Source organism: Amblyomma mixtum, chromosome 2 (assembly GCF_055824585.1).
Source record: "Amblyomma mixtum isolate Tamu chromosome 2, ASM5582458v1, whole genome shotgun sequence".
Lineage (NCBI taxonomy): Eukaryota > Metazoa > Arthropoda > Arachnida > Ixodida > Ixodidae > Amblyomma > Amblyomma mixtum.
Window position 1 is genome coordinate 7,314,783 of NC_143013.1, and position 12,999 is coordinate 7,327,781.

Below are 12,999 nucleotides of genomic sequence, written 5' to 3' on the forward strand. Positions count from 1 at the left end.
AAATGCATACAGAAATACGTGGAAGCAGATGACACTTTATAAGGATGCACCTTAAAATTCATGGGGCATAATCGTAAGCTGCAAATGCGATGTTCTACCCTAAGCAGCAGTGCATGCAATCAAAACCGTGTATAACAGCAGCATGTCTGTGAATAATTTCTGTGAACTAACTCTGTGCACTTGTAGCAGCTTTTATCCAGTTTGCATGAGGACACGGTCTCTTGCTTTTTCTTTGCAGTTACTGTGGTGCTGCTGAATAAAAGGACTATTGTTTTGACTGGCTTTATCCCATTGTCCTTTTATTCCTGGCTCTGTTATAACTAGCCGTGCAGTATCTTGGCACTCAACGTGTGCCAGTTATTGGGACGTGAAGGATGTTAATGTGTACTTCTTTTTAGCTTTGCCTCAAAATTTTAATTACAGTGCAGCCATCTCCAAGCAGCTGAAGATTTCACGAGGGCGGTTTGTGACGCGCACTGTGTCGTGACATTGTTTAGAGCATGGGTATACCAGATGCTTTGCAATGTTCGTCCACCATAGCAGAAGCTGCGTGCCACGGCTTCAAGAAAGTCCTTTGCAACTCATGTGCGTTGCAGACTTTTCCACACCAGCCACACATAGTGTTTGCTTAACTAAGGTGCACCAATGCTTAGCCATCTACATCGAGCTGATTTTGTTTTTGTTTTTTTCTTCCCTGCAGGTCTTTGGAACGACCGCAGTGCGCTGTCTGCGTGACCGGAGGCTGCGGCCGTTCGACCGACCTCTGTTCGCCCGCATACACACACACACACAAACCTTTTTCTCTTTGCGTTGCTCCTACTCATCCGTCTGCGGCACCCAAGGACGATTTGGGTCGGCTCCTAGTCATGCCCGGCCACGGCTTCTCACCATCGTTCCTGATGTCACCGACCGACACGTTGCCAACACCCCCTGCCTTCTCGAGCACAGTTTTCCTCCTTCCCCCTTTCTTCCCCCCTCTCTCTCTTCAATATTTCTCTCCCTTTGTCCTTTCCTTCTTTCTTTTTTAATTGTCAGCATCCACAAGTAACACAATTGACTGCTACAGCTGCCTTTCCCCTGTGTCTTGCAGACTGTTTAGCATCATAACATTTTATAATACACTGCTTTTTAATGCTGACATTTCTGTTTGGAATGAAATGAAAGAGTCTACTTTCATGGCTAAGTTTTTGTCTCTGCAACCAGACTGCTTGTTCATTTGTGGGAGTAGAGTTGTATAAATGGTGAACTGATATTGAGACAATTAATTAGGGGTGTGCAGATGGTGAAGCTTCGGTTTGAATCAAGTTCGAATAGAATGACTTTGTATAGCTCTTGAGCCGCTCTGAGAATATTGAATTTCAGGTCGAATTTCAGGTGCTACGGAGTGAAAATAGGGGTGCTTTCCAAAAGATTCTCTTTTATTTAGCAATATTATGCAGTGAAATATTGATACTGTGATCTTTGCAGGACCACCAAGAATTGAAACATCGTAATAATGAGACTCTTGAATTAAAGGTAGTACAGTAAAAGTTGATTAATTCGAACTCCAAGGGAAATGTTCAAATTATCGAGTGACCCTCAATAAACTGTCAGGAACTGCTTTCGTCACGGTACATTTGTTTTGTGAAAGACTGGACAGTGGTTGCCTGATTTGGAGATGAGAATAACACAGCAATGACTCTTTTTTACGCTTCTATCAATGCTTTATTGCATGCATGTTGTTGGGGACATCGTAGCAAATTTGCTCCAAAACCTTAAGGGCCTCTCACACCCTTCACAGTGTGACGTGGTGGATGTGCACCACTGTTGCGTCGCACCCATCATAAGCAACACCATCGCGTGTGTGGAGGCTTCACTGCTCAAGCAGCGAAAGGCATGTGATGAGCGCACAGTTTTGGCGCACTGGAAGCACTGAAACATGCAGGCAGAACCAAAGGAAACTAAAGGAAACAGCTCAGCGGTGCTGAAGTGACGAGAAAAAAAAAAGTGGGCTAAGAAAACACCAGCGACGCGCCAATCGGCGTCCTAAACATTGCTTAGCTGGGTTAGGTTGGCTTGTAGATGCCAGCTGGTCGAGCCGCCATTGCTGCGGGTTAATGCCAAACTCAAAAAAGCGAAGCCTAAACTAAGCGGTCGGAGTGTACTTAGAGATTGGGGTGTTTGTTCGTCGTCACACTTTCTTTAGCAGAAACTGTCGTCACTTGTTCTTAAACTGTAAAGTGGGCACCTGTAGAACGAAACTGATAGTCAAGCGCTCATCTCAGTACCATGTGAAAGCACAAAGAAAAACAAGGCAGTGGAGCTGGCGAGGCCTGATCCGTACAGCCACACCCTTAAAAAAAGTAAAAAAAAAAAAAGTGGTGGAAGTCTTGTGGTTTGCTATTCTGTCCTCAACAGTCTCGCACCCAGCTAAGCCAGCTTTAGTGCGAGACTGATTTTGATGACAGCTATCAGCTGAGACGCATGCCGTAAATCGAGCATCTCGGTAGTGTTTTTGGCGCTGCTAATTCAAGGCAAGTTCGTAATGATGAGGTGCCTTTACTATCAGTGACCAAATAAATTACGCACATTCTTCTGAAATGTTCTGTATTTCGAAATTTGTAGTACTGAAATATTTTTATATTGAATATATAGGAAGCCTGAACAAATCATTAATGTGGGGTCTGTAGTAACGAGAGAGCACTCGCATCTGTCAGTGGTAATGCATGAAATTGAGCGCTGGAGAAGAGAGAAGACTGTTTTCAAATTGGCAGACATGAATTTTGCAAGCTGCTGGGACTTTGGAAATCTAGGCACTTGAGAGTTGAATTTTTTGACTGGTTAGAATTTGATTCAGATTTGAAACTTAAGGCCTGCACACCCCTTATTGTAGTGATGCCTGACGAACTTGAGGCTTTTTGAGCAGAAATTGAAAAAGAGCCACCAGGACATTGCTTTTACAGTCCGATCTTGCTCCATTTCGTTTTAAAAGAAGCTGTGAAATTTAATAAATGTCCTGCGTATTTGTCTGCCCTTCTCAGTTTTTGTTTTGCACCATGGATCTTGACAAGTCTATTTTTCGATCTCCTTGTTTCCTGTGATCTCCTTCTTCTTGCCTCTGTTTGTGGTTCATCTAAATCCTGAATCCCAATGCACGGGCTAGTCTCAGCTTGATTTTTGTGAATGCAAGGCAAATAGAATGGCCTACCGAGCAAGGCACCTTGGGAAAAAAAGTGGTGTCAAAGCTTTCCGAAATGGATGTAGCATGTTGCATCCATCATAGCAGAATGATTTACTTGTATCTGGTGATCACATTTCAAACGCTGTTAGTATCTTCTTATGCCCGCCGTTGCTGCGATTGCTTGGGTGTCACTTGCAAGTGTCATAAATAACGGAGCTTGTCATGTAACTTTTAGTGAGAGGGATGGGGGCCCAGTGCACAGAAAGTCTACAGCAAGTTTACAGTGCTAGCTGTTTTAGCTTTGGCTTAGCCATATAGCTTTCATTCTACCTTGTAACCTAGAGCGTCAGCCATTTGACCTCAATTATGTAGTGAATTAAATTTAACTTAAAACTTCAAATGTGAGCTAATTTAGTTCAATTAAAATCAATTTAATGGTGTCCACCTGCCGACCAGAGCAAGTGACAGCCACTTTCCATTGTTGGTAGGTGGCAAAGTGGCGAGAGGGAAATCTCCCTTCACATGTAGGGAGGAGGGATAGGAAAAGTGCGAGAGGGAAGAGAGAGTTGATGGAAGGTGGCAGGTGACCAAATCAGATTTCGCTGATTTGCATTAGTACGGCTAGTCTTTCTGTCTATGGCTAGTCTGTTAGCTATGCTCTGGCTAGTCTGCTGACTATGTACATTTCACGGCCAGATGTCAGACATAAATGGCTGAACCAAAGCTATAACAGCTATCGCTGATTAATACGCTGTCAGTAAGCTTAGCTCTACAAACTTTTTGTAAATGCTTTTCTTGTGAAGCATGAGTGGTAGACCTTATTTCAGATCGTCAGTAGGCCTCACCACAACAGCGCTTGCCTTCAGTGGTCATATAGGCAAGACCCCAAAGCAGGAAATACATTGTTACTTAGTGTTTCCGTTTTGTGACATAGCAGGTGCTGATGGGATTCTTGTGATGACACCATGTGTGATCGTTCCATCCTTGTCTGACTCAAAGCCGGCGATGTCATTAGGTTAAGCAAAGTTTACCATGCGGAGATCAATTTAGCAATCGGGAAAGTCATTTTGTGGGCGCTTAAACAGGGAGCCATCCCTTGAGATCGTTTTGCACACGGGGGCAAGCATGGTGTAGAGTAGGTTTACTTGTGGTACCATATTAGCCAGCCGCATTATATATCCTGTTTAGCCAATTACTGATGCTCAAGAAAAGCGGCCCTCCTTCCCCCACTCCGCTTAACTACATGAGAGAGGTGGTGCACCTGCACTCAATCAAAGTACACGACAGTGCACCGAATGCTGTAAATGTCCAGCTGTCCAGTTCTTTCGGTGCTGACCAGTCAAGTCCATCCATCCAACAACTACATACGTGTTTTAGTGAGCTTATAACTGCTCCTCGGCATCTCCCTCCTTCATCTTTTTTTTTTTTTCTCCCGTGCATTTTGGACTTGTCCCCATGAAGTTGTAGCTAACGAATAGCGTTTAAAACTTGTCTTACTCCAATTAGGGGACTGATTGTACTTACAGTGGACTAACCAGATGGAGAGTGGCTTCATAGCCGCATTTCACACGGCAACCTCCACACCTCTTTTTTGACCCGGAGGTGCACACCTGTGACACAGCTTGCTTCTCGAAGTGGCCCGTTTGTTGTTGGTAACAATGCTAGCATTGCTGTCTCCATCCACCCTTGGAAAATGATGTACCTCCAACTGCAGACTTAAAAAGCACAAGTATCCAAAGCCCGTAGTGCACTTTTCTTCAGTGTATTGAGCTCGGTGTGTGTATGTGAAAGATGGCTTGATGGTGCACTTTTCGGTGGAATGTGAGTGCCGAACACGCTAGTTTTGCAGCAACATCTACTGCACTTGCCACTGAGCTTCGTTTGCCCAAACGTCTGCGAGAGTCTTTGCCACAGAGAGTGTGTATGTGTGTGTGTGTCAGTGCTTTGGTGTACCATACTTCTGAAGACCTTACTCCTCTTCTGACGAGAGGATGTCGTGTTTGGTCTCAAAACCAACGGGCAGCTTCTTGGCTGGCCACTTTTTGCTGAGAGTGTAGCGTATGGCTCGTCCTGGCCACGAAACTTTGTCATGGCCCAGTGTGATAACTTGAAGGACCCGTACCTGGCCTGTTTCTATGACGATTGCTCACAGATCTTCAAAGCTCGAATGAGGAGGGGAAGGAGACGAAGCTTGCACATTGACAGTGTGCTGCGCGTGTGCCATAGGCAGGATCGAAGTTTCTCACGGCGTGGTGCCAGAACCATTGTTTTGCCACTGAAGGGAACGGTGTTTGTCGAAGCTCTCTGAGGCGTTCATTCCACAAGACTACTCGGTTCCCAAGCTCACACCTCCTGCGTGGTAAAACTGTTTTTGGGATAGCTATCTCCTTTTTTTTTATTAGTGATTCTGCTTTTCTTTTTTGTGTGTGCACGCCTTTGGAGTGCTGCTTGAAGGTGAGGAAGCAATGTGGGGGCTGATGTTATCAGAAGCCACCATTGTGTGTACAAGGACACCTCTACTGCATCTCAAACTTGTTGTCAAGCTGTTGTAAATAAAACTGTACATAAACATGCAGTAGCAACATAGACAAATAAAAACTTTGATCCAGAAGTGTTCCTGCTTGAGTGGGTGATTGATTGTTCACTGTGCTGTGTGTGCCATTTTATTTGGGCACATCAGTAAAACAAACTCTTAAAAGGAGGTATTTGTAATGTCCGCTTACATTCTTTTTTGTACATACCATGCAGATGCATATGCTTGCACCTATGGTATCGCATTTACTATACCACCAAGACTAAGCAAAAATTTGGGCGGACGAGCCAGCTGTTTAAACATTTAACCCTTCTGCGAGCTGTTGTGGCATTTCTGCCTGTAAGATAAAAGCTGTCAATGTCGGGCCCATTGCAAGGTAGGTAAGCAAGACACGCACAGCTACATGTGCGATGAAACAAATACGGAATGTTATGGCACGAGATTGAGTCTGCCAGCAGAAAGTTTATTTAATCGTACTCTTGCAATACGATTCGGTACAAGTTTCACCACTCTCGGAGAGTACGCTCGTCGTGATATAGCCACTAATTTGGAGAAATTTGATGAGCTGGAGTTATTGATATTACTCTGGGGAATTAAGCCATTCTGAGCTTCCCCATCGCTGGGCCTTTTTGCTGCGCCTGGAAAACAATTGCTAGCAATACTTTAATTGGAGCTAGTTGGTTATTTTAAGACATTTCTACAAAAATGCAAACTGGCGCGAGGAAACGAAGACAAAACGCACGACGAGATTAGCGCCAGACAGAAACTAGAGCCGTAATGTGCTGCCATCTTACGATTTGGCGACGAAACAAAACGTCAATTTAAAAAATCAGTTTTGTTAAAAATTTAATATGTTACATTGCATATAGCTCAAACAATCACTGAAAACGAGTTATGAATTAGTCCATTCACTAATGCTGCTGCCAGCCGCTACTACATTGTAGCGCTGGCGTCGCGTGTTGTGCACATGGCGGCCTCCAGCAGCCTGCATGCGCGACTAGCTTCGATAGCTTTTTAACTGTTTTTGAGTCCGGATCTTGGCATAGGCAGGCAGTATAATGGCAAGTAAGTAAATGACAACTTATCTGTGCTCTATGGTACACAGCTCAAAAGGCGGCATTTCTCGTATTGCAGTCTTAACTGGCCGAGTGCGAAAGTTATCGTGCCGATTTTCGTAACACGCGATCGGGATACGCTTTGGATGTTTCTTAACTGTATAAAATTTGACTGAGCGGAGCAGTGCCTGTGTAGCAAGATCCTTTCGGCCTATTTTGTTTCGTCAGTATATCTGTTTAAGCAAAACGCTAGGTCGCCCTTGACGATTTGCACGGAAGGCTGGCTGTCGGTAGGATTTGGCTGTCTGCTAAGTTCTGATAATTCACCCACAGGTTAATTATCGGAAGTAGCAAAGGGTAAAAAATGTTACTTACTTCGTTATGAGGGCCTTTAGCCGTGCAGTGTGCTCTGTTGAGCATTGCCTACCTGGTAGCTTTCCTCGCAGTGCAGGTCTAGCTCTTTATCTTACGTTACCTAGCTTGAATCGAGCAGTTTTTCTGGCAATTTCCTCACGGGCGTCCCAGAACCCTCCTCGCAGCGCCGCCTCTCCTCCTCCGCTCTTTTCTCCCTTCTCTTTTTTTCTTTCACGGCTGTTGCGCTCTTCGGTCTATTCCTCCGGCGAGTCTGCCTCCGCGCACCGCCGCCGCCAATCTGCGCGTCTTCTGAACCGCGGCCTGGTCAGCGCGCCTCTCAATGTGCTGACGCATGAACACGTAGGTGGTGGTGGAAACGTTTATTGCCAATGATGTAAATCGTAGGGGGCGCCTGGTTTGCCGCAAAAGTTTGCATGATTACGAGAATTGGTCTGGTTATCGGGCATGCAGCAGTATTGGGTATTGAGCGGTCCGGGGTTTGTAGTTGTCGCCAATGTGCAGCGTGCGCTATGGTGAGGGACGGAGCGGGGGGTGCGTATTACCTTCTTTTGTCTCGGTAATACGAGAGAATATCACGGAAGGAGACCAGGTAGTGCGCGGGCCGCGGGCGAACGGACCGTCGTGTGAATCGCCCTTTAACGCCATTTTAAGTACGTGCGCAGTCGCCTTCTTTGCGCGAGGAACGTGCCGGCCACACAAATGGCTCGAAGGGCAACGCGAAAATCGCGAGCCGGCCGCCCTAGAAGCTCGCCAGGAGCAGAACAGCTGTGAAAGACAATACGAGCAGAATCGCTTTATTAAGGCGAAAGCCTTTAATGCCTCATACTGTCGTGAGCAGGGAATGCACTACCTGGTCTCCTTCCGTGATATTCTCTCGTATTACCGAGACAAAAGAAGGGAATACGCACCCCCGCTCCGTCCCTAACCATAGCGCAGGCTGCACATAGGCGACAACTACAAACCCGGACTGCTCAATACCTAGTACTGCTGCATGCCCGATACCCAGACCAATGCTCGTAATCATGCAAACTTTTGCGGCAAACCAGGCGCCCCCTACGATTTACATCATTGGCAATAAACGTTTCCACCACCACCTACGTGTTCATGCGTCAGCACATTGAGAGGCGCGCTGACCAGGCCGCGGTTCAGAAGACGCGCAGATTGGCGGCGGCGGTGCGCGGAGGCAGACTCGCCGGAGGAATAGACCGAAGAGCGCAACAGCCGTGAAAGAAAAAAAGAGGAGAAGGGAGAAAAAAGCGGAGGAGGAGAGGCGGCGCTGCGAGGAGGGTTCTGGGACGCCCGTGAGGAAATTGCCGTTTTTCTTGCCAGTCGCCGCTCATTGCCCAGTCATTGCTCCGTGTTGAGTGTTATAAAAAGTAAAAAGAAACAGAAGTTGGTAACATTGTGTCGTCTTTTTCTTGTCCCTTTTTTACGGGCTGTTTCCCGTCGCATTTACGAGTCACACACTAGCACTACCCCAGACTTATCAATGTTACGCAAGGCAGAAATGTTAAAGCAAAAAAAAAAAAAAAAAGGTCCTGAATTTTAGAGCAAGATCATTAATCTTTTTAATCAGCGCGTGTGTTCTCGTTGCGAATTCACTGAAGATGTGGCCTTGCATGCTTTCTGTGCTTGGAGTGCTTTCAACTTATTTTTTCCTTGCGCAGGTTCTACCATCCCAAAGTCCATTCGCATTCAGCTGCTACTGAAAGGCTGTGCGAATCGACCTTTCTATCACATTGTGGCGGCACGCTTACGCCGACGGCCCCGTGACGGGGACACCATTGAGCAGCTCGGCTCCTTCGACCCTATGCCCAATGAGCGCAACGAGAAGCTAGTGGCCATCAACTTTGACCGGCTGAACTACTGGTTTGGCCAGGGAGCGAAGACGAGTCCCGGTGTGGGTATGCTGCTTGGGCTGGCCGGCTACTCGAGCATGCACCCGGTCGTCTACATGAAAGCTTGGAGAAACCGGCTGGCTGCTCTTAGCGAGAAGACGGAAACAGATGCTGATGAAGCTAAAGACGAAGCAACAAAGGCTTGAAGCTAGCGAGAGGGTAGTACTGAGTGCACATCACGCTTCAGTTTGTCAAGTATGGCAGCGTCTGGGACTGTGCTGCATGCTGTTACACTAGATTACACCTGTGGGGATGACGGTATCTAGCAACAGAACATTATCATGGTTTTACACGTTCTGTATGCATATTTTGCATAGTCATCATAACGGCCGCCATCTTTGGGACCGGAAGCACTGTGAAAATCTGTGCATTTTTCTAGTGTGCCACATCACATGCATGATATCTATAGTAGCAGCGAGGTTATTTTGGCTTGCAGGAGGAGATGTGAAGGTAATACATTAAGAAATTACACCTTTAACATGCGAGTGGAAAGTCTGTAAAGTAGATTTGCAGTTTTAGCATTGTGCTTGACTTGCCTGGGCACCTAAGCTTGCCACAGTATATGCAGTCAAGGGAATGGATGTGCAGCTGTAGCTGGAATTCAGAAAGTGTTGATTAAGGTGCTTTGAAACTGGAGGCATATAAATGTGATATCAACCTTTCATGCATTGCTTACTGCATTTCTGGGGTGCGTATGGAGCTGTTTAGTTTACATCAATTTCACACACTGAAAAGGTCACCTTAGTTTGGTTATTGGCAGCAGGAGAAGTCATTTTTGATTTGGCTATTTACTACACCTTGAGTGGGTTGCTTTGTTTTCAATGGTTTAGGGATGTGGTTTTCATGGGACAGGCTTCTCAAAGTTGCTGGCATTGTATACCCATGTGTAAATGTGCACTTAAGCTCAGAGAGACAGATTATGAACTTCACATTGCAAAACTAGTGCCAGTGCCAAACCTGTACTGTCAAAACTTCGGCTTGATTGATTTCTCCAGCAAAAGTACTGCTAAGCCACTAAAATCTGCAGACAGCTTAGTTCTATTCTATTTAGAGTGAAAACTCTGCTTCACGACCAAAGCTGCAAAAGCCATTTCATCACCGAAGCCTAATTTTGAATTGACCTTGGGAGTCTAAATAAATAAATAAAGTAAATATTGCAGCAACGGGGTTTCAAACCCACGGCGGTGTGAATAGGTCAGCTTCGCTGGCTTGTGCATGAGAGCACTATGGTATTGCCGCAGCCGATCACTCCTCATGTTAAACTGCAACATACTCTCGCGCTGTGCATTGCACGTCGTCATCTTCATCAACTAATGCTGCTATTGAACTAATGTTGTGGCCAGACATGCTGACTGCCCGGCAAAGCAAGACCATGAGCCAACTAGGCTAAGCAAACACATGCTTTCGCACGTCTGATCAGTTTAACTACATTGAAACCCTACCACTTTTTATGCTGTTCGAAAGGCTGTTGCAGTGTAAGCTTCATGGGACTTCCCGTGCAAACATGCTGCAACACAAGACTTGCTGCTGCAGCATCAAGTCATGGTTAGGACCAAGCCACAGGAAATACATATGAGGCCAAATGCAGAGATGCTTATTGCTGAGGTTTCAGGGTACATTAAAGAACCAGAGATGGCTACTACAGCATACCTCATTACTTCTTTCCTTGCTTTTGAGACAAAAATTAATTAATTGTTACTTTTATACCAATAACTGGACTTTTGAAACATCTGTATGCGGCTCCTTACATACACCACACCTGCGCAAGCAAAAGTGCTCTGTTGTGCCAAACTGGCCTTCCAGGAGACTTCGAAAGCACTCATCAGGAACAGCTGAGCATCTTAGCTGGTTATTACAAGCAGGCTAGAACACATAGTTGAAAATAAAATTAATACTCAGCCGCACTCAAGACACGGGTTTACATCCAACCACTGTTTACCACTATGTAACAGTGATAGGACACCTGATACACAAGGTCACTACCTGTGGAATAGAATATGAGGCTTGACCATGTACTATCGCGCTCAATATGAGTTGCAACGCGCTGTCATCGACCGGGGCTCGTTCCGTGGTGTGCCTCCTCCAAACAGTCGCTCGGAATTCTGGGAGAAACTTTTTCCTGAGCGGGGGTGCTGTTGTTTCCTGGAACAGAAGTTTCTCCCAGAATTCCGAGCGACTGTTTGGAGGAGGCACACCACGGAACGAGCCCTGGTCGATGACTGCGCGTTGCAACTCATATTGAGCGCGATAGTACAACACAAACCATGATTCTTTCTATGTCTCCTGATTCTGGCTCCTGTGTCAGAACCTTGCACACCTCATTTGATGCATTTGAATGAGAAACAGGCTAAAAGAAATGCAAGCTTTACAACTCGTCGCAAGTGAATCCTCCATGCAGTACCCTGCCTCTCACTATATCTTTCGGAAAGAGCCGAAATTAACTCATCTCATTGCCCTCTGTACAAGAAGCACTTAAGACTATCAGTGACCATCTCCAGCCAAAAAAACACAAAACCCGACTCTTCCGCAAAGTGAGATTGCTCCTCCAGCAACACAAAAGCAAACACACACATTGACCTCGCGCCACACATAGGCCGCAAAACATATTTTTTAGGCTTGTAGTGCAGTCCTTTGCAACATCTCCCGACACTCAAACTCTCTGTAGTGTGAACAGGATTTTCATCCTCTCCTCTGAGGACTTCGTAACTCACAGGCGCTGTAAGTGCCCGACTATATTGATCAAATGCAGACTGTGTGGTGTGGGGATTTTTTTCCAGTCATGTACTTTTGTGGAAAAAAGTCTCCAGGACATCTGGAAAGCTATTAGGGTGCATAGCTGCGTTGTCTGCCTATGAACACCCCATTGGGCTATCCCTGATTAAGTATGTCAGTCTGGCTTCCACTCTCACAGGTGTAGTCTTGAGCTACAAGAAAACAACACGGTTATCGGCTTTGTTTCCCGCTCTTGCATCGAGGAGACTTTTGTCCCCAATAATGCGTCATCTACACACATAACATCGCAAAGCTAGTTGCACCCAGCGTGGCCCTTCACCAACCTCCTACAACATCGCTTCTTTTGAAACACACACTGTCATCTCAGCCATGTGGCTGCTGGCCTTAACTCCCAATAGACAGATTTTTAATGCGAAAGCATTACTAGTGTGTGTGTGTGTGTACTGCAGCGATGGCTGAAAATATAGGGTGACATCATCGAGTGGCCACATGACGCGCGTACAGCAAGCTGAGAACCGCCGCTTCAGACAATCCTAAACATGTCGTTCGTCCAACTATACTCGCCACTGGCCTCCATGTGGAACCAGTTTTCTCGACATTCGTACCAAAATTGTGATGCAACCGTTTGTTATACAGCGTTCCGGGTGGTGTCACACAGTTTCTCATTGCGTACACGTTCCATGTGGTAGTCAAGTTGGAGGCTAGCTTGCGACAGGGATGATGGCACATATACTTACGCATTCATGACCTCCGTGTTATTCAGATAGCATCGCACTACCAGGTGTTCCAGAGAAGCCCGCAACAATTTTTTTAAAAATTGGCTTTTTGAGCTAATAAGATGTCTTTTGCACAATGCCAGTGTTGGCGTGCATCAGGAAAAAAAAGTGAATGATGCTAACTAGTAATCTGGTTAACTAACTTCTAGTCGTTAATCTTTTAACTACTGCAGATAGGCCCCTGGTTGCAATTGAAGAGCTGGCCATCAGCAATAGGAGTATTATTTTAGAATTAAAAAAAACGTGAATACCCTAGTTGCTGTGGCTCAACATACTTTGGCAATCTCATGCTCGGTTTGAAAATTGCACACCGGCAGTACTTGCAAGGCGGCACCCACCTGTGGACGTCATTCCTAGCTGCACGCGCCACATGACCTTCCTTGTGCCACCTCGGCCGGAGCTGCGAGTGGGATAGAGAAGGTCACGTGACAGGTGGGCGTCGCCTTGCAAGTACTGCTGGCAGGGCTAA

At 46.0% G+C, this 12,999-nt stretch overlaps 2 protein-coding genes across 8 annotated transcripts in view; both read left to right on the top strand.

The window, feature by feature from the left end:
• The window catches only part of LOC149358309 (cyclin-dependent kinase 16-like), a 155,837-nt gene extending 150,066 nt beyond the window's left edge, over positions 1-5,771 (top strand). For all 7 annotated transcript variants that reach the window (XM_089570346.1, XM_089570351.1, XM_089570348.1 and 4 more), the window contains one exon: positions 701-5,771. The gene's annotated coding sequence lies outside the window, so the exon portion shown is untranslated. The remainder of the gene's footprint in view (positions 1-700) is intronic.
• Positions 5,772-6,639: 868 nt separating this feature from the next.
• Positions 6,640-9,683, top strand: mRpS16 (mitochondrial ribosomal protein S16). Its single transcript, XM_089570354.1, has 2 exons — positions 6,640-6,758; positions 8,791-9,683. Exons 1-2 carry the CDS (start codon positions 6,752-6,754, stop codon positions 9,165-9,167), a joined length of 384 nt encoding a protein of 127 aa, XP_089426480.1. The 5' UTR covers positions 6,640-6,751; the 3' UTR covers positions 9,168-9,683.
• The last annotated feature ends 3,316 nt before the right edge of the window (positions 9,684-12,999 follow it).